The sequence below is a fragment of the Lepidochelys kempii genome, chromosome 2, assembly GCF_965140285.1.
Source record: "Lepidochelys kempii isolate rLepKem1 chromosome 2, rLepKem1.hap1, whole genome shotgun sequence".
NCBI lineage: Eukaryota > Metazoa > Chordata > Testudines > Cheloniidae > Lepidochelys > Lepidochelys kempii.
The window spans coordinates 91,688,322-91,709,608 of NC_136381.1; the positions used below are offsets into that span (position 1 = coordinate 91,688,322).

At 43.6% G+C, this 21,287-nt stretch overlaps 1 protein-coding gene across 4 annotated transcripts in view; it reads right to left on the reverse strand.

Annotated features, from left to right (window-relative positions):
* The window catches only part of PTPN2 (protein tyrosine phosphatase non-receptor type 2), a 58,202-nt gene extending 38,115 nt beyond the window's left edge, over positions 1–20,087 (reverse strand). For 3 of the 4 annotated variants that reach the window (XM_073331660.2, XM_073331657.1, XM_073331656.1), the window contains exons 1-2: positions 19,822–20,087; positions 10,701–10,791 (exon numbers count right to left, since the gene is read on the reverse strand). In XM_073331660.2, the coding sequence (XP_073187761.1) occupies positions 10,701–10,791; positions 19,822–19,890 (160 nt within the window). In that variant the 5' untranslated portion in view covers positions 19,891–20,087. Of the gene's footprint in view, positions 1–10,700; positions 10,792–19,821 lie in introns of those variants that run through there. The other variant, XM_073331658.2, reaches the window with a different exon arrangement.
* Between the last annotated feature and the right edge of the window lie 1,200 nt (positions 20,088–21,287).

The following is a 21,287-nucleotide window of genomic DNA, read 5'->3' on the forward strand; positions in this document are numbered from 1 at the left end:
AAAGAAAAAAAGTTCAAAAGAAAATGTGGGTGAAAAAGCCCTGAACCATCCAAATGGCCCAATCTGAGGCACCCTTGCAGACAACAAACCCTCCTCCCTCACACAATGAAATCCAAACTTGATCATTCCCAGCTCCTGATCATTCCCAACTCCAATATATTGTAAAATACAGTGCTAACAAGTTTCAGAGACTGGATAAAATAAAGGGAAGGCCGAGTGGTTTTCCCCCTTTGCACCATATTACCTCTTGCTGTAACTATCAATACTGACATGTTGCATAAATCAGAGTTTAGCCCATAATTTCAGTATAACTAACTACTGCACAGAGTTCTGATTATATCATGCTATATTTGTACAGCATGATTTTCCAAATATTCCAAACATCCACAGATCCTCCAATTGATTTCACTGTAATTTGTGAAAGTCACTTCTGAAAAATCAGGCCACTAATTTTGAATCAGAATTTGTATCAGCTGTTATGTTTTGTTTTAGTTATTTTCTGATGCATCTTTTAGCTTATTCCTAAAGTGTTTATCATGGTAAACTATAAATATCAATCATAAAAATCAGAATTTGTATAAATTGTTAAACTCTACATCCACAGGATCCATCTCTAGCTCAATTTCTAACACTGACTGCACAGCTGAAATGCAATATGCCTATTCTTAGCATGACATCTTCCTGCTCTAACAATTAAGAATTGTGAAGGTGCTAACAGTAAATCTGAGATATAAAACTAAAATCACACTATAGAAGAACAATCCGAAGACTGACAGGACAGATAAGAATGTCCTTCAAATTCTTGTAAGAATTACAGCCACAAAAGTTGTTTTCCTTTTAACAATGTGTTTTCTGAGAAATGGTTTCATCTGTCAGGAAATGACTAGCTCTCAAACTGAACCCAGTGACATTTCAGATTAGCTTCCTCTTTCACTACCACCATACAGTCAAACTGCCCCTTTCTCTACTCTAGAGTAATTGTACTACCCATCAAATGTCAGAGTACATTTTTTCTATTAGCATCAGCAAAAACGAGTGTTATTTTTATAGCCTTTTCAAAGATAAGTTATTTATCCACCACAATTAGATGCATGCTAATAAAAAATAAATAAGCTAAAATATTTATGAAATTGTAGACAGTACAAAAATGAATACTTAAATATCTATTACAGGTTATATTTGAAGATTCACATGGATTTATGTTTTTGTTTTAACAGTTAACATGGACTATGTTACATATGTTTCCGTACAGAAGTTTAATTATCCTTGCTCTGTGAAAGGAGCAAATAATAAACTCAAGTGACATGAACCATGTTACAAAGCACACTGAAGGACTGCCACTAACTTCAGTGGGCTTCGATCAGGCCTGTAATACCTAAGGCAGTCAAGAACTTTTCTAAAAAAAGCTGTTGCTACTTTTTTAGCCTGTATATTGGAAGCATCTCAGCTGTAAATTTATGGGCAGACTTTAATTGGTTTCACTGTTCCTGTTTTCTGGGCATTACGGATTAGATGTGGCAATTTCATCGGACATTGTGAGACGGTTCTACCAGATTATTATCGTGGTTATCTAATCTGTAGTCCTTTTAGAAATTAGTAGTCTCTGTTCCCACTGCCCCACCACTCCACAGCATAGCTTTGCCATTTGATAGTGCAGATGGACCTCAGAAGCTCTCATCCCATAAGTGAGTCACATTTTTTAAGGATCACCATCTTGGAGGAATAAATGATAAAATTTTCAACTCTGAATGATTCGTGCCTCCCTAATAAAATAGTTAGATAGCTTCTAGAGAGCTATCAGCAAGCACAGGCAACTATTACCACCAATGTTACATTTAAACAAAGTTATAAGTATATTAAAGTTGCAAAGTCTAGGACTCAAAAGTTAGGATGTACCAGGATTAAGGATGCCAAGTAACCTTAATTCAGCATTCTTGTATGTAGGGGTTATGATCAGGTTGTGTACCCTGAGACTAAATTCCACAGCAGCAAACCCTAAATGCTATGGAATTTCGGGTTTACTGTCATGGAAATGTTCATTTATCCCAAACTCATGAAATACCGTTTATTGCCCCCACACATACGTGACTACCATCCCTTATTTGGGGATGTACTGAAGTTTATTAAAAACTTGTAAATACCATTTCAAACATTAACTGAAGTTTACAATAACTGTATGGTATACATAAGGGCAGTAGAAGTGTACATTTGAGAGAAAAATAGAGGGTAGGCTAAGGGAAGTGACGTTTCCCTAAGATATCCCTTAAAATAAACCATTGTCCCTTATTTTCCATATAACCAAGGTGCTCAGCTTTGCACGCGTGCTCGCATGCACACACACACCACTTACTGCTGATATTTGAAAATACTCATGGATGTAAAATTCAACAATGATTATTTTCAAAGGCAATTTATTTCATTATGCTCTCCTGGTGGCCGGCTCCAACTGCTGCAGCTCCTGCAGTGTTGTACAGGTGGCCCACCTCAGAACCTCCTTTCCTTCCTGCGTGCCAAAGAAGGGAGGAGCTTGTGGCTAGCTGCAGCAGCTCATCTCCTGGGCCTTAGTTGCTGTGCTGTTCTCCAGCTTCCTAGCCTACGTTTATCTCTCTTCCTACTCCCAGCTGGAAGCTCAACCCTGATCCCCTGCTGTTGCCTGGTTCCATGGAACAGTGCCATGTAATCCAGCTAATACCCTCATGGGAAAACTGCATCCTAAGAGGCAGCTGGAAGCAGGTCCTGCCAAGACAGGAAGAAAGAAAACAAGTCATAAGATGACTTGCTGCAGCAAAATAAATTTTGTGGTAGAAGTGCTGAATTCTATAGCATCTCAGAAAAAATTCCAGCCATGAAATCAGAGTCCAAGGGGCCTCAACAGATGAATACAGAAGAAGATCACATCCCTCAAATATACTGTCTCAGGCTCTCTAAATACCACTGTATTGGTCTGAACTCAGTATTTTTGCTGTTCTCTTTGCACCAGAGCTACAAATACTTAAAAATTAAAGCTCAAATTCTGGAGCAAAATTCTGCAATGAGGAGTGAATTCCCTGAGAACAGGGGAACACATGGGGCCTTTGGCAGACTCTTGCCCAGCACTATACATGGTTTTATGGCAAAGTCAGGAATACAACTCAGCTGTCATGAGCTCAAGCCTACTGGCTTAACTACAAGAGAATATCTTCTCTTCTTACAATCCTTTCATTCAGCATCAATCCAGTGTGCAAAATGAAGCATTGCTCTGTAGAACAAATATTTTGTGATAATGTAATTGAACACTATCATAATGCATACACACAAGAGGCCCAACTTAAGGGCATGATGCCTGAAGTCAATGGAAACAAGAATTTTTGCTGTAAGCTGGGGACTTATCAGTTGGAAGCGACAGAGGAGGAGAAAGACCTGGGTGAATTGGTTGATCACAGGATGACTATGAGCCATCAACGTGATGCAGCAGTGAAAAAGGCTAATGCATCAGGCAAGGTATTTCCAGTTGAGACAGGGAAGGGTTAGTACTAGGACTATCAAGCACTTACAAAAATTAATTGTGATTAATCACACTGTTAAACAACAATAGAATACCATTTATATAAATATTTTTGGATGTTTTCCACATTTTCAAATATACTGATTTCAATTACAAAGAATACAAAAACAATGAGGAGTCCGATGGCACCTTAAAGACTGGGCATAAGCTTTCGTGTGTAAAAAACCCACTTCTTCAGATGTGAAGAAGTGGGTTTTTTACCCACAAAAGCTTATGCCCAAATAAATTTTAGTCTCTAAGGTATCACCGGACTCCTCGTTTTTGTGGATACAGACTAACACTGCTACCCCTCTGATACTTGACAAAATACGAAGTGTACAGTGCTCACCTTACATTATAAATATTTGTACTGTAAAAACAGTATTTCAGTTCACTTATACAAGTACTGTAATGCAATCTTTATTATGAAAGTTGAACTTACAACTGTACAATTATGTACAAAAAATAACTGCACTCAAACATAAAACTTTAGAGCCTACAAGTCCACTCAGTCCTGCTTCTTGTTTAGCCAATTGCTCAGAAAAACTAGTTTGTTTACATTTGCAGGAGATAATGCTGCCCACTTCTTGTTTACAATGTCACCTGAAAATGAGAACAGGCGTTCTTATGGCACCGTTGTAGCTAGCACTCCAAGATATTTACGTGCCAAATGAGCGAAAGATTCAGCTGTCCCTTCATGCTTCAATCACCATTCCAGAGGACATGCGTCCATACTGAAGATGGGTTCTGCTCAATAATGATCCAAAGCAGTGCAGACCAATATATGTTCATTTTCATCATCTGAGTCAGATGCCACCAGCAGAAGGTTGATTTTCTTTTTTGGTGGTTCAGGTTTTATAATTTCTGCATTGGAGTGTTGCTCTTTTAAGACTTCTGAAAACATGCTCCACACCTTGTCCCTCTCAGATTTTGGAAGGCACTTCAGATTCTTAAACCTTGGGTCGAGTGCTGTAGCTATCTGTAGAAATCTTACATTGGTATCCTCTGTGCATTTTGTCAAACCTGCCATGAAAGTGTTCTTAAAATGAACATATGCTGGGTCATCATCAGAGACTGCTATAACATGAAATATATGGCAGAACGCAGGTGTAAAACAGAACAGGAGACATACAATTCTCCCCCAAGGAGTTGAGTCACAAATTTAATTAACACATTTTATTTTATTTTTTTTTTAAATGAGTGTCATCAGCATGGAAGCATGTCTTCTGGAATGGAGGTCAAAGCATGAAGGGACACACAAATGTTTAGCATTTCTGGCACGTAAATACCTTGCAATGCCAGCTACAAAAGTGCCATGCGAACATCGGTTCTCACTTTCAGGTGACTTTGTAAATAAGAAGTGGGCAGTATTATCTCCTGTAAATGGAAACGAACTTGTTTCTCTTAGCAATTGGCTGCACAAGAAGGAGGACTGAATGGACTCGTAGGCTCTGAAGTTCTACATTGTTTTGTTTTTGAGTGCAGCTATGTAACCAACAAATAAATAAATAAATCTGCATTTGTAAGTTGCACTTTCAGGATAAAGAGATTGCACGATAGTACTTGTATGAAGTGAAAAACACTTTTTTCCTTTTATCATTTTTACAATGCAAATACTTATAACAAAAAATATAAAGAGAGCACTGTACACTTTCTATTCTGTGTTGTAACTGAAATCAGTATATTTGAAAATGTGGAAAAACATCCTAAAGATTTAATAAGTTTCAATAGGGATTCTATTGTTTAACAGTGCGATTAAAACAGCGATTAATCGTGATTTTTTTTTAATCATGATTAATTTTTTTGAATTAATCACATAGGTTAACTGCAATTAATTGACAGTCCTCGTTAGTACCATTATACTGATGAGACCTCATCTGGAATAGTGTGTGCAATTCTGGTCTCCCAGGTTTAAGAAAAATTAATTCAAACTAGAAAAGGTGCAGCAAAGGGCTACCAGGATGATTCTAGGTACTTTACGAGAGGAGACTCAAAGAGCTTGGCTTATTTAGCCTAACCAAAAGAAGGCTGAGGAGAGATATGATTGTTCTTATGGCCACATTGGCAAATAACCTAAATAACTCCCTTCCCTCCCTCGTATTTATCCCTCTGATGTGTTTTTAGAAAACAAACTGCCCATCAACAAGTTTAGACTCTAAATTAGGTGAAGGTTTCTAAACATCAGAGGAATGAAGGAATATGGAATAGCCTTCCAAGGGGAGCAGTGGGGGAAAAAGTCTAACTACTTTCAAGACTGAGCTTGGTAAGTTTAAGGAGGGGACTATATAATGGGACTGCCTACAATAGCATGTGACCCGTCGGGGACTGCTAGGAGCAAAAATCCCAAATGGCTGCCGACAGGACACTAGATGGGGAGAGCTCTGAATTATTACAGAGAATTCTTCCCCAGGTACCTGCCTGGTAGGTCTTGCCCACATGTTCAGGGTCTGATTGCCATATTTGGGGTTGGGAAGGAATTTTTTCCCAGATCAGACTGGCAGAGATGGTGGTGGTTTTTCATCTTCGTCTGCAGCACAGCGCAGGGTCACATGCAGGTTTAAACTAGTGTAAATTGTGAATTTTCTGTAACTTGAAGACTTTAAACCATGATTTGAGGATTTCAGTAACTTAGTCAGAGGTTAAGGGTCTATTTCAGGAGTGGGTGGGTGAGGTTCTGTGGCCGGCAACGTGCAGGTGGTCAGATTAGATGATCACTATGGTCCCAGTCTATGAAAGATCCCCTTTGACACTAATGAGCTTTGGATCAGGCACTAAGGTTGCACAGGCAACTTTAATGCTAGCATTTCCTTATTTTTTGAGTGCTTGACCTTATGGTCTTAATACTACATCTTTTAACCTAGTTTTTGCAGATAATTAACTACAAAAATTGAAAACTAAGTTCTGTTGTGCAGAACTACACTGTTCTACCCCCCATGGGTCATCAGCAGGGTTTAAACCCAGGACTTCCAGATCCACAGCACAGACCTCTACAGCTTGAGTTAAAAGAGAAACTGATTGAAGATTTATCCTCTGCGGAGCAGCTACGTTAGAAGTATGAACACACATAGCCAGCAGTTCACACACTATTTGCTAGACAGCAGTGGAATACTGGGACTCAGAACTCCTCAGTTCTATTCCTGGCTCTGGAGAGTCTAACTGCTACAAACAGCACAATCTAACACACCGTTAGCATATACATTTTGAAAGATAGTGCAGTGGTGGCTGAGACTTGAGTCTGATATACCAGTTCTACCAGAACTGGACCTGTGCAACCTCCTGGTTATCCCATCTGTGAAAAGGGAAAAATGTGTGCCTTCCTCCTCAGGGAAGCTTGTGGAGCCTTGCTCAGTAACAAGGTCTGTAAGGCCACAGTATTAATACCATTCTCACCTTGGGTTCTATCTCACCACTCCTTTGCCTAGGCCAAAGGGGTGGCTGTTGCATCCCTCTGAAGTTCTAGTTCTGTAGGGTATGGGAACATACCCAGAGCAGATGGAAAGTCAATAAGACCCAAGAGTATTGTCAGTCAGAATGCAGGAAGGTGTGTGGGGCCTGGTAGTGTCTTCAGTACAGATGCAATGTTCAGAGATTTTAGTAGCAAGCTTCTAACAGGCTCTATGGGGCACATCCAAATATTGTTCAAAGACTTGTAACTTGGCCAAAGCTTGGTGGATTTTCACAGCTACAGGAAAAGGCATCTCTGACTTCAGAACAACATCTCTGATTAATTTTGAATTCCTGCTCCAATCCACGGAAGCAGTGGAACTTTTCAAAGAAAGGGGGGGGGGAGAAAAAGTCAACTCTCTATTCTTCCTCACTTCATCCGTCCAAGTGGTTAAGTTGGGTTGCTGATGCTTACCAGAAAAATTCAGCATGAGACAGAGACCAAGCATAGAACAGTTAAAGTTAATAGTTAAAGTTAGGCAAAGATATACGCAACTAAAAACAGAAGCTTATTTTAAGAAGTGTTGTTACGTCATACCTATAGAACCTGCTACTAAGTCCATAAAGATTAATGTTTTATTATTAGTATTTTACACCTGTATTCACTTTTCATCCAGATATTTCAAAGCACAAAGAAAAATATCCTCATTTTTACAGATTGAGAAATTGAGGCTGAGATATTTACCAAATTTACCATTGCAGCCACTGATTTTAGTTGCCTAAATCTAAGACATTTTGGGCCTAATTTTGAGACATGTTGACCACTTGCAGTTATCACTCACTTCAACTGGAAATGCAGGAACTCAGTGCTTCTCAAAAATAAAACCCCAGGTATGTCAGATTGGGCTCTCAAAATCAGTTCTGGCCCAAGTGACTTATTCACAATGTGGCTTTGGCTAAGTGGCGGAACTGGAAACAGAAAATGAGTTTCCAGATCTGCAGGCTCATGGTCTAGTCACTAGCCATGATGCCTTTTGAGTCTTCTTTGCCATTCTGAGAAACCAAACATTAAAATAGGGGGCATAAACCATTAACCTATTTTGTGTACAATATTTAGAGAGCCTCTAGACTTGGTTCCCAAAGAAGTAGCATTAAGACTTGTCTTGTTCCTTCTGAACAAGTGTTATGATAGCAGACTCTGATTAGGTAACAGGTTTTGATTAAACCATCAATATTTTTACATAGCAGATAAACCTAAGACACGAGCACTCTCAGTGATATGGCATAGAAAAAGTTACAGAACTATTTCAGATAAGTTCTTTGGAAGAGATGCCTATATTTAAGGGTTTGGCATGACAATTTAAAAAAAAATAAATAAATTTAAGGCCACTAATTCTGCCAGATGAAAACATGTATTATAAATGTTGTTAAAAGATTGATCAATGCTAATTCGAATAGATCAACAACCAAGTTCTCAGAGGAAATGCCCTAAAAATATTTTGGCAAGCAACACAGGGCTTCTGTATGAGACACAAAATAAGAATGGATAAATATTGGGGGGGGGGGGGGGAAGAGAATCAGATTTAAATCAAAGAACAAACAAACCTATTTTAAATAACATTTGAAAATCTGACAACCTACATTAAGGCCTTAACTTAGCATACTCTATTAAAATCATTTAAATTAAATTTTAAAAAAAACTCATCTTCAAGTGATGCCAAAAGGTTTAAAGAAAGTCAAAACACTGAACCAATGAAAGTCACTGGCCAAGTACCTGGAACTAGAATTTGTTGAAGTGCAAAACCTGCTTTTGACAGCAGCAGCCTTTTCTGCAAGGGCAAAAATAATGTTTTCTATATTTGTTTATTCCACTAGTTCAATTAACAGTTCATTTAACACTGAGAAACTGACTGGGAGATGGAAAAGCAGGAAAACTTATTTTTCTCTTCCAATTTATGAATAAATACTAGGTCAGAGAGGTTGAGCTCTACTAGTCCTAAAGTCTTGAAAAATATTGTGACCAGAAACATTCAATTCACTATCTACAGACCAGAATTCCTTTGCTTAATAAATCAGTTTTAATTTATCAATAAATGTTTTCCATTTATTGTTTTCTTATGTATCCAACACAGTTAAGGTAGCTTTATTTAACTAATAAAAACAATTTTAAAATGCTGGTTTTGTGCATTGTAATTTAATTCCAATTTCCATCCAAATGCAGCTTGACAATTCACAAGTAATACAATGAATCACCTAGTAAATAAGAAATATCATTCACCATTTTCTAACATAATAAAAAGTGTAAAAATTTAAGAATCTGTAACAAACCTTTATAAACTCCATAAGTATTTAAATAAAGGGGCACAGCTATAGTGTATCCTCAAAATTAGAACAAAGAAGTAGCTGCCAGAGTTTCCAGCCAATAAAAGCAGAAGCAGCCAAAGCAGTGACTCCTGTATTGGAATGAGGGGGTAAAATGGGGCACAGCCAGGGTCACCATTCTCCCAGCATTCCCTTGGATCCAGAACTGTACAAGGGATAGCATAAATAACATTTAAATAAAAGATTGACTCACTCTCTTGGCACTAAGACCCAGGTGGTGCTGTGCCTTGCCGTCCCTCACCCCCATGTGATCCAACCTTGGGGGGAAACTACAGAGAGACTCCAGCAAGTAAGAACAGAAGCAGCCTATTCAGGGATTTCTGGACATTCGGAGACATTTCTATATATGGCTGGACTTTCTCCATCCTGTACTGATTGGGTGCTTGATCCAACCCCCCCGCCCCATCTTTTTTCTCCTGCCCAGTTCCCCTCAATCCCTTTCCCTTTAACTAATCCCCTCCTAAGCACCCATCTCTCACACAGCCCCAAAAAAGAAACATGGCACTAACATGACATCAGCCAACATGTTTACTCTGCTTGTCTGTTCTACCCCCTTAACCCACACTCTGCCTGTCTTGTCTATTTAGATTGTAAATTCTTTGGGGGCAGGGACCACTCTGTTTGTACAGTGCCTAGCACAATGGGGCCCTGTTCTTGGTTGGTCCTTAAGAACTACTGTATTAAACATGATTAATTATAGAAACCAATGAAAATCAACCTCTCTTTAGGAAAATAAGTACAAATGCAAAACAAGATGGAAATTGTTCATTTAAATCGTGATTAGAATCAGTGATTTAAAATTGGTCCACCTTGCTTGCTCACATACATTTATATATTTGTACACAGTATTTATAACTACCAACCCGCATGTCACTAATCACTGTAACAGTGTATTACAAGGATCGGCAACCTTCGGCCCGCGGCCTGCCAGAGTAAGCCCCCTGGTGGGCCGGACTGGTTTGTTTTCCTGCCGCGTCCACAGGTTTGACGGATTGCAGCTCCCAGTGGCAGTGGTTCACTGCTCCAGGCCAATGGGGGCTGCAGGAAGTGGCGGCCAGCACATCCCTCAGCCTGCATTGCTTCCCGCAGCCCCCATTGGCCTGGAGCAGTGAACCGCAGCCAGTGGGGCTGCGATCCGTCAAACCTGCGGACACAGCAGGAAAACAAACCGGTCCAGCCTGCCAGGGGGCTTACTCTGGCAGGCTGCAGGCCAAAGGTTGCTGATCCCTTTTATAGAAGGGCCAAATCTTATATTATTAAAAAACAGATACTTCTCAAAGCAAATCATTTGAGGTTATAGTGTTCATAAATAAGAATCTCTTTGAAAAGGAAAAAAGTGAGTAACAAATCTAGAGACAAAACTGTTTCATTTTGGATTTAATTACACGGAGCAAAGGATATATATACTTACATGGGCTGACATCTCTGTATCTATTTCGATTTCTGTTTTCTGGATATTTTGCAACTCTATGAGGATAGTCATTGGATTTACGCCGAATTTCCTTAAAATTACAAAAATAGAGTTTAGTAATCTCCTCAATTCACTCTGAGGAACATTCTGCACAGCAAAAAAAAGTATTTTAAAAAATCATATTATAGTTTATCAAGGTTCACCTTTGCTCAGGACTTCATTTGTGCCTGGCATTTAGAACTATCAGCTTCTTACACTACTCTAGTCAGTTAACACTGCACAAACAGCATAGACAATTTGGTGAGTATTTCACATGACATGAAACAAGGGAGGATAAAGGATTTGGCATGGCTATGCTCTTTGCATATGTCTTCATATGGTGTCTCCCATGCCAAAATGGGACTTAAATAGGTCTAATACTGTTTTACAAAATATTCCCTCTGGACCATGAAGTGCCTGTGAAATCCAATACAGCTCCTCTCTTTTGTCAAGACGGATAGTGCTTGGCGATTTCAGCATCAAACAGATAACTCTGAGTTATCTCCTGATTTGTAGCTGTGGTAACAACCGTGGGACTATTCCAGTGGTCTGATAACTCACACAGCTGACCACATCCAGGGTCTGTTTGGAATGGAACAAAGGCAATTAACTCCATCAGTGAGAGGTCATGACACACCATCCCAAGAACAGCAAGGGATATATTTTGAGGGTCTGCTCTCAGAAGTTCCTGGAACAAGTACATTTCCAGAGTGTTCTGAGAGACAATACTATTTAACAGACTAAAAGAATGGCGAAGTATGATAATGTGAAGGGATGGAGAAAGGGTTTTAGCGATCAGCCCTTGACTAATGACAGTGGCTTCTAAATACAGAATTTCAGAAACGTAGGGCTGGAAGAGACCTTGAGGGTCCATTCAGTCCAGCCCCCTCCACTGAGGCAGGCCCTAGTATACCTAAATCATCTCTGACAGGCGTTTGTCTAACCTGTTCTTAAAAATCTTCAATGATGCGGATTCCACAGCCTCCCTTGGTAACCTATTCCAGCACTTAACTTTCCTTAAAAGTTAGATATTAGGAAAAAACTTACTAACCCACATCCTCCTTGTTGCAGATTAAGCTTATTATTTCTTGTCCTACCTTCAGTGGACATGGAGAACAATTGATCCTCATCCTCTCTATAACAGCCCTTAATATATTGGAGACTTATCAGGTCACCCCTACAGTCTTTTTTTTCCAGAAGAAATATGCTCACTTGTTTAAACCTTTCCTCATAGGTCATGTTTTCTAAATCTTTTATCATTTTTGTTGCTCTCCAATTTTTCCACATCTTTCTTAAAGTGAAGTGTCCGAAATTGGATACACTACTCCAGCTGAAGCCTTCAGCCTGAAGCTGAAGGATGAGGCTTTCTTCCGGCAGCTCACGGAAGCTACTAGATCGCATGCCCTGATTCTCATGGGTGACTTTAATTTTCCTGATATCTGCTGGGAGAGCAATACAGCGGTGCATAGACAATCCAGAAAGTTTTTGGAAAGCGTAGGGGACAATTTCCTGGCGCAAGTGCTAGAGGAGCCAACTAGGGGGGGCGCTTTTCTTGACCTGCTGCTCACAAACCGGGTAGAATTAGTGGGGGAAGCAAAAGTGGATGGGAATCTGGGAGGCAGTGACCATGAGTTGGTTGAGTTCAGGATCCTGACGCAGGGAAGAAAGGTAAGCAGCAGGATACGGATCCCGGACTTCAGGAAAGCAGACTTCGACTCCCTCAGGGAATGGATGGCCAGGATCCCCTGGGGGACTAACTTGAAGGGGAAAGGAGTCTAGGAGAGCTGGCTGTATTTCAAGGAATCCCTGTTGAGGTTACAGGGACAAACCATCCCAATGAGTCGAAAGAATAGTAAATATGGCAGGCGACCAGCTTGGCTTAATGGTGAAATCCTAGCGGATCCTAAACATAAAAAAGAAGCTTACAAGAAGTGGAAGGTTGGACATATGACCAGGGAAGAGTATAAAAATATTGCTCGGGCATGTAGGAATGATATCAGGAGGGCCAAATCGCACCTGGAGCTGCAGCTAGCCAGAGATGTCAAGAGTAACAAGAAGGGTTTCTTCAGGTATGTTGGCAACAAGAAGAAAGCCAAGGAATGTGTGGGCCCCTTACTGAATGAGGGAGGCAACCTAGTGACAGAGGATGTGGAAAAAGCTAATGTACTCAATGCTTTTTTTGCCTCTGTTTTCACTAACAAGGTCAGCTCCCAGACTGCTGCGCTGGGCATCACAAAATGGGGAAGAGATGGCCAGCCCTCTGTGGAGATAGAGGTGGTTAGGGACTATTTAGAAAAGCTGGACGTGCACAAGTCCATGGGGCCGGATGAGTTGCATCCGAGAGTGCTGAAGGAATTGGCGGCTGTGATTGCAGAGCCATTGGCCATTATCTTTGAAAACTCGTGGCGAACGGGGGAAGTCCCGGATGACTGGAAAAAGGCTAATGTAGTGCCAATCTTTAAAAAAGGGAAGAAGGAGGATCCTGGGAACTACAGGCCAGTCAGCCTCACCTCAGTCCCTGGAAAAATCATGGAGCAGGTCCTCAAAGAATCAATCCTGAAGCACTTGCATGAGAGGAAAGTGATCAGGAATAGCCAGCATGGATTCACCAAGGGAAGGTCATGCCTGACTAATCTAATCGCCTTTTATGATGAGATTACTGGTTCTGTGGATGAAGGGAAAGCAGTGCATGTATTGTTTCTTGACTTTAGCAAAGCTTTTGACACGGTCTCCCACAGTATTCTTGTCAGCAAGTTAAGGAAGTATGGGCTGGATGAATGCACTATAAGGTGGGTAGAAAGCTGGCTAGATTGTCGGGCTCAACGGGTAGTGATCAATGGCTCCATGTCTAGTTGGCAGCCGGTATCAAGCGGAGTGCCCCAAGGGTCGGTCCTGGGGCCGGTTTTGTTCAGTATCTTCATAAATGATCTGGAGGATGGTGTGGATTGCACTCTCAGCAAATTTGCGGATGATACTAAACTGGGAGGAGTGGTAGATACGCTGGAGGGGAGGGATAGGATACAGAAGGACCTAGACAAATTGGAGGATTGGGCCAAAAGAAATCTGATGAGGTTCAATAAGGATAAGTGCAGGGTCCTGCACTTAGGACGGAAGAACCCAATGCACAGCTACAGACTAGGGACCAAATGGCTAGGCAGCAGTTCTGCGGAAAAGGACCTAGGGGTGACAGTGGACGAGAAGCTGGATATGAGTCAGCAGTGTGCCCTTGTTGCCAAGAAGGCCAATGGCATTTTGGGATGTATAAGTAGGGGCATAGCGAGCAGATCGAGGGACGTGATCGTTCCCCTCTATTCGACATTGGTGAGGCCTCATCTGGAGTACTGTGTCCAGTTTTGGGCCCCACACTTCAAGAAGGATGTGGATAAATTGGAGAGAGTCCAGCGAAGGGCAACGAAAATGATTAGGGGACTGGAACACATGAGTTATGAGGAGAGGCTGAGGGAGCTGGGATTGTTTAGCCTGCAGAAGAGAAGAATGAGGGGGGATTTGATAGCTGCTTTCAACTACCTGAAAGGGGGTTCCAAAGAGGATGGCTCTAGACTGTTCTCAATGGTAGCAGATGACAGAACGAGGAGTAATGGTCTCAAGTTGCAGTGGGGGAGGTTTAGATTGGATATTAGGAAAAACTTTTTCACTAAGAGGGTGGTGAAACACTGGAATGCTTTACCTAGGGAGGTGGTAGAATCTCCTTCCTTAGAGGTTTTTATGGTCAGGCTTGACAAAGCCTTGGCTGGGATGATTTTACTGGGAATTGGTCCTGCTTCGAGCAGGGGGTTGGACTAGATGATCTTCTGGGGTCCCTTCCAACCCTGATATTCTATGATTCTATGATTCCCAGTACTGAGTAGAATGGGACAAATATTTCCCATGATTTCCATATAATACTCCTGTTAATATACCCAGAAAACTCCATCACACTGTTGGCCCATATTCAATTTGTGATCCACCTTTTCAGCAGTACTATCACCTAGCCAGTTACTTCCGATTTTGAAGTGTAGTACTCTGCCCTTGTCTTTTCCCAATTTCGTCTTGTGGATTTCAGACCGATTCTCTATTTTATAAAGTCATTTTGAATTCTAACCCGGTCCTCCCAAGTGCTAGCAACCCCTCCCATCTTAGTGCCATCTGCAAATTTTATAAGTATACTCTTCACTACATTAGCCAAGTCATAATGAAAATGTGGAACAAGTACCCGGCCAAGGACAGACCTCTGTGGGACCCCACTGAATTTTTCCTCCCAATATGACAGTGATCCATTGATTACTTCTTTGAGTACAGCCTTTCAACCAGATATGAACCCACCTTATAATAATTTCAGCTAGAACACATTTCCCTAGGTTGCTTATAACAATGTCATGGAAGACCAGATACATCATGCCTACTGCTCCCTCCCCTCCACATCTACTAAGCCAGGAATCATGACAAAGAAAGAAATTAAGTTGATCTCATGATTTATCCTTGAAATCTATGCTGGCTATTTCTTATAACGGTATTATCCCCTAGGTGCTTACAAAAATTGTTTAATAACTTGTTCCAGGTATGGAAGTTGGGGAACAAAGAGGACCTAGGGTATAAACTGGTCAGCCTTTTTTAAAAGAAAGGTAAGATGTCTGCCCTTCTCCAGTCCTCCGGGATCTCCCCTGTCCTCCATGAATTCTCGAAGACAACTGTTAACAGTTCCAAGATTCCTTTAAGTACACCCAGTGAACTTTGTCAGGCCTCCCAACTTAAATATATCTAATTTAGCTAAAATATTCAATCTGTTCTTTCCCTATTCTGGCTTGTTGTTAACACTAACTGTGTTAAGCATCTGGTCACAACTAACCTTTAAATAAAGTCTGAAGCAAAAGAGGCATTAAATTCTTCAGGCCTTCTTGATATCCATTATTAGACCTGCTATTTAGTCTCACTAAACAGTGGGCTACACTTTCCTTCATCCTCCTCTTGCTCCTCAGTAATAAGAGATTCTGTAAATGTATGTCTTTCATGTCCTTTGCTAGGTGTAACTCATTTTGTACCTTAGCCTTTCTGATTTTGTCCCTATATGCTTGTCCTATTCATCTGTATTCATCCTTAGCAATTTGTCCACGCTTCTATTTTTTTTTTTTAACTCCTGGGGGAATTCTGCACCCCTGCACAATGCAGAATTTGCGCAAATTTCACGTTTCCACTATAGAAGTGGGGCTGTAGAGCTGCTGGCAGCCATTAGGGGATGCTAGACTCTGCAGAGCCCAGCTCTCCAGATTGTAGTGAGTGGAGTGCCCAGTCTGGTAGGGATGGAGGCTCTGCACACTCTGGCTGCCTGGCTTTATCCTCATCCGCCCCAGGACAGGAAAGAACCCAGGAGACCCGGCTCTTGCAAAGGGTGAGAAAGGGCAGGGCAGCACCACACCACATCCCACACCACAACAGTAAAGAAGCTTGGGTGGGGAAGAGTAAAGGCTCTGAGGGGAGGAAGGAGGGTGTCTGGGCTCTGGGGATGCCCTGCAGCTGAGTTCTGAGGGGGGGAAGGGGTGCCCCACAGTTGGGCTCTGGGGGGAGCAGGTACGGGTGTCTGGGTTGGAGGGTGCCCCATGGCTTGGCTCTGGGGGGCCCCAGGCAGCTCCCTCAACAGCAGTACCCCTCAACTGGAACTGGGTTGTCATAGGGTTGGTTTTTTTAAACTCTCTATTCCTGAGGGAATTTTTTTTTTTTTAAATCTGTATTGTTGACAGGTAGTTTAAAATAAATTAACAAAATTGAAACTGGAATGATTATGTTGTGTTATTTTGACAAATAAACTACATAGAATTTTAAAATATTATGCACATAATTTTTAGGTGCATAATTCCCCCAAGAGTAACTTTTGTAAGATTCCCTTTGATTTCTGATGATTAAAGAGCTCTTGATGGAGCCACATGGGCCTCTTACTATTCTTCCCATCTTTCCTCCTCTTCTGGTTAGTCTCCTATATGTCTTTAATATAGGGGTGGGCAAACTATAGCCCAGGGGCTGCATCCGGCCCTTCAGACATTTTAATGTGTCCCTTGAGCTCCCGCCAGGGAGCAGGGTCCGTGGGCTTGCCCAGCTCTGTGCATCCTGTGGCGCCGTGTGGCTCCTGGAAGCAGCAGCATGTCCCCTCTCCAGCTCCTACATGCAGGAGCAGCCAAGAGACTCCACACGCTGCCCCCACAGATCCCACTGGCCGGGAACCATGGCCATTGGAGGCTGCAGGGGCAGTGTCTGCAGACAGGGCAGCGTGCAGAGCTGCCTGGCTGCGCCTCAGCATAGGAGCCGGAGCAGGGGACATGTTTCTGCTTCTGGGAGCTGCTTGAGGTGAGCACCGCTGGGAGCCTGCACCCCCTCCCAAGCCCCATCCCTGCCCTGATCCCTCTCCTGCCCTCTGAACCCCTTGGTCCAGCCTGGTGCATCCTCCAACACCCCAAACCCTCATCTCAGAGCCCTCACCCACATACACCTCCACCCCCAATTTCGTGAGCATTCATGGCCTGCCATACAATTTCCGTATCTAATGCGATGCTCGGGCCAGAAAGTTTGCCCACCCCTGCTTTAATATCTCTAAGTGCCAGCTCTCCTGACTTTTTCCTTTAGATGTTCTTCCCAAGAACTTACCTACCAGTTTTCTGAGTTTGTTGAAGTCTGGCTTTTTGAAATTTATTGTCTTTATTCTGCTACTCTCATTCCTCCCTCTCCCTAGGAATCATTGATTCTATCACTTTCACCCAAATTGCCTTCTACCTTCAGATTCACAACCCGTTTCTCCCTGTTGGTCAGAATCAAGTCTAAGATGCCTGCCTCCTCGGCTTACTTCCTCCACTGTCTGAAACAAGAAATTCTACCAACGTGTTCCAAGACCTATTATAAGCTGTATCTGTGCCATTCCCCAGCTTCATCCTCCAAGGCCAGCTTCATCTAATACAGACAAATAGAAAAGATGGCTAGAGTGCCAGGCATCTGCTGAGTTTGACTAACTGTGACAGAGACCTTTTTGTAGTCTTTCTGTACTTGTATCTGAGAAGACAAAGAAAAGTTTTACACTGTACAATAGCACCTTGTCAAGTCTTCTCTCCTTCCTTCACATCAGTGATGCTGCTACTTCTGACAATAAACGTCCCACAGGACTCAAAAAATATTCTCCCCTTTTTTTCTCTCCAGCAATGCCACTGCAGAGGTCCCGACTATTCTTTGCCTTGACTATTATAATCTCCTCATGGGCTTCCCTCAATCTACCATCTGCATCATCCTCATTGCAAAAAAGCTCCACTCTCGTCAAATCTCTTCAAATTGTCTTCACTGTTCTTCCTGAAAACAGGTATAATCAGAGAGGATTTCTATGGCACTATAATCTAAAATGAACTTGGATCCTGTTGTTAGATATGAATATTGTCACTTTTATTGAAATATCATTACATATAAACAAATTAATCATTTATGCATTAAAAATCTGTGAGGTAAGTGTTGTGGAGTTTCCCATAATAAATAAATATATTATTCTCTTTTTTTTTTTTTAAAGTGTCTCTCTTAAAAAGTTTAGTGCACATTTTAAATTGTATACACATAGCTTACTGACAATTTTGGAGCAACTCAACCTACAAGAGATACAAGAGTTAAAAACAACAAAAGTATCCAAAAGAAACCTCTCATCGGAATGCATTACTTTAAGCTCTTCTCTCTCAGTATGCATGTTTACATACAAAACCCTCTGATTTGCCACAGAGGTTAAACCAGCAAGGGATACGACTACAATGACCCAAAATCTGTTGGAGGAGAGTTTCTCGACAAACACTGGCAAGTCCATGGAATTGGAGAACTCACTCTACAAGGAAGGAGACCCCACCTTTTTTCGCCTATTGAATTTTTCCTCGAGAATTTCCTGAGCATAACTTGCAGTCTTCCTTGCATCTATATGGGGAGGCTTGCACTAGCGCTCTCCCAGCACTGTAAGAAAACCACCCCCACAAGGGGAGTAGCTCCCAGAGCTGGGTGCACTGTCTACACTGGCATTTTACAGCACTGAAACATGCAGCACTTAGGAGGATGTGCGTGTGTTTTTTCACACCCCTGAGCAAGAAAGTTGTAGTGCTGTAAAGTCGCTGTGTAGACAAGGCTTTAGATTAGTCACATTCACTTGGTGCTGCTTATTCCTCCTTTGTAAAACAGGCCTAACATCTAATAACTCTGTGGGGTGTGATGCCAGCTAGATGAGCAACGTTTGTAAAACTATTTTATAAAACCTTAACTCGAAGGATAGGAGTGCAAATTATTAATCACTACTATTTTGGCAAAAATAGATGTAGTAGCTCTGACTCAGGTGACCCAACACATGAAAGGCAGTTACTACACATCATGCAACTTCTGGTGACATAACATGTGAAGTGGTCTTGCCATTAGATCTTCACAAGCAATTAACGCTGCCAGAATATTGGCGCTAGGCTGCGAACGAGGGACTAGCAGGAATGCCCCAGCACCACTGCAAAGCTGGCAGCCGCCGCAGCCCTCTGCTCCCTCGGGAGTATCTCACAGATATTGCTTTATCCGCCTGCAGAACGACACCCAGGACGAGAGGTGTCCGCAGCGTGCGAAGGGCAGAGGGGAGGCCGGAGGAGCAGCCTGACAAACACACTGAGGCACGGCTTCAGCAGGCAGCGCCCCAGAGGCCGGACTAGGAAGCGGGGGCGTCGGCAGGCGAGAACTCATCGTTGCGCGTGCGCATTTTCAATTCTGCTCTACCCGCACTTCATTCAACACGCGCCTCATCCACTCACCCCCACCCCTCGTACTTGACGCACGCGTGCTCCCAACAGCCCTGTGCACCTCCTCCCCTCTCCTCACAGAGCATGCGCGCTTCCACGGCGCTCCTCTCCCCCAGCCCCTTCTCGGGGCATGCGCAGTGTCTCCCGGCGGCTTGGTGCTGGCGCTACCGCGCGCACCTGAAATCAAACCGTGGCCCAACGACTTCCGTTTCCCAGCCTAAGACAAGAGCCTCGCGTGCCGCCCAGAGCCGCCTGTCTCTCCCTCCCCTCCCCCAGCCCTCGATAAAGGGAGTCCCTTGTTCACTCACAAAGTAGCGAGCCTGCCAGTCGTTAGCAGTGTCGATCTCCTGGAACTCCTGCTCTATGGAGGCTGCCATGGTCGCGGCCGGAGCGAGGGTGGCCGCTGGAGTCCTGCAGGCTCATAACCTCTCGCTCGCTCGCTCCGCCCAGAGCACGAGCGGCGGCGAGCGCAAGTCCCAACTCGCCGCGCGCTCCGTCTTTGCCTGCCTCACGGTCCGCCGCGGCTCGCTAGTCGCCACCGCCGCCGTCATGCGCATGCGCGGTCGCAGCCAACCAGCCTCCGCCTAGCTGGGGCAGTCGAAACCCCACCCCAGGGAAAGCACCTGGGTTGACGTCACGATACGTTCTGGGCCGGGGTGGGGTGGGACAACGCACAGGTGGGGAGGGGGTGGGACCGCCAGGGGGCTCCCTGCCCGCCCCGCTGTGAGTGGGGGAGAACGGCGGGGGGAGAGGTTGCGGAAGGACCAGAGCCCCGCCCCTCTCCGCCTGTACCGCGGCCGGGGTCTCCGCTCGTCCGCTGGGCTCGGAGTCCTGAGACGCCTGACTGGCTGACCAACCCCCACCAGCGAAGGCGGCGCGGCGGCTGCCCAAGGGCGCGCGCGCTGGCGCTCGCGCTGGATAATGCTCAACCGCCAAACAGCGGAACGTGCCGAGCGAGCGGCGCCCGCGTCACCTTAACTCTGCCCTGTGGGAACGCGGCTCAGGCCCGGCCCCACGTGTGCCCACTGCCTTTGCCGGCAGGGCGTGTCCCCCAGGGAGCACAGCAAGGGGCCACTAGCGCAAAGTCAAAAACCTCTTTGCTGCGGCGGGGAGCCATTTGAGTGAGCTGCTCTGACCACCAGCAGCCTGCACCTGCCTTGCATTCAAACACTTAGCCCAGTCTGCAGAAATGCTGGTATGCCTGGTCATTTTACAGCCTCTTTATGCACAAAATGCCCTCTGACCTTTCTTTTCACTTACCCATCAGTGCATCTGCAGGTTGCTCTCAGATCTCACCTCTGTACTGACAGTCCCCTTGGCAAGATCATTCCTGTACACAGGTACTGATTTAATCTTCAGAAGTCAGCACTGAAATGAGCCAATATCTCAAAGTACACTTGCACATCTTTCTTTAGATCACACATGCTGAGGAAGCAGGGAGTGGGTGTCAGACTCTAAGAGAGGCAGGACTCCCAATCACAGCTATGCCAAGCTAATGCCAATTAATCCTTTAATCATTCAATACAGCTACAGTGTATGCAGATCATTTCCAAAGGCTATTATCAGCTCCAGGGGGCTAGAGCAGGTGTGGGCAAACTTTTTGGCCCAAGGATATAGAAATTGTATGGCAGGCCATGAATGTTTACCAAATTGGAGTTGGGTGCAGGAGGGGGTGAGGGTGAGGGCTCTGGCTGGGGCTGTGGGCTCTGGGGTGGGGCCAGAAATGAGTTCAGGGTGCGGGGGGGGCTCCATGTTGGGACCAAAGGCTTTGGTG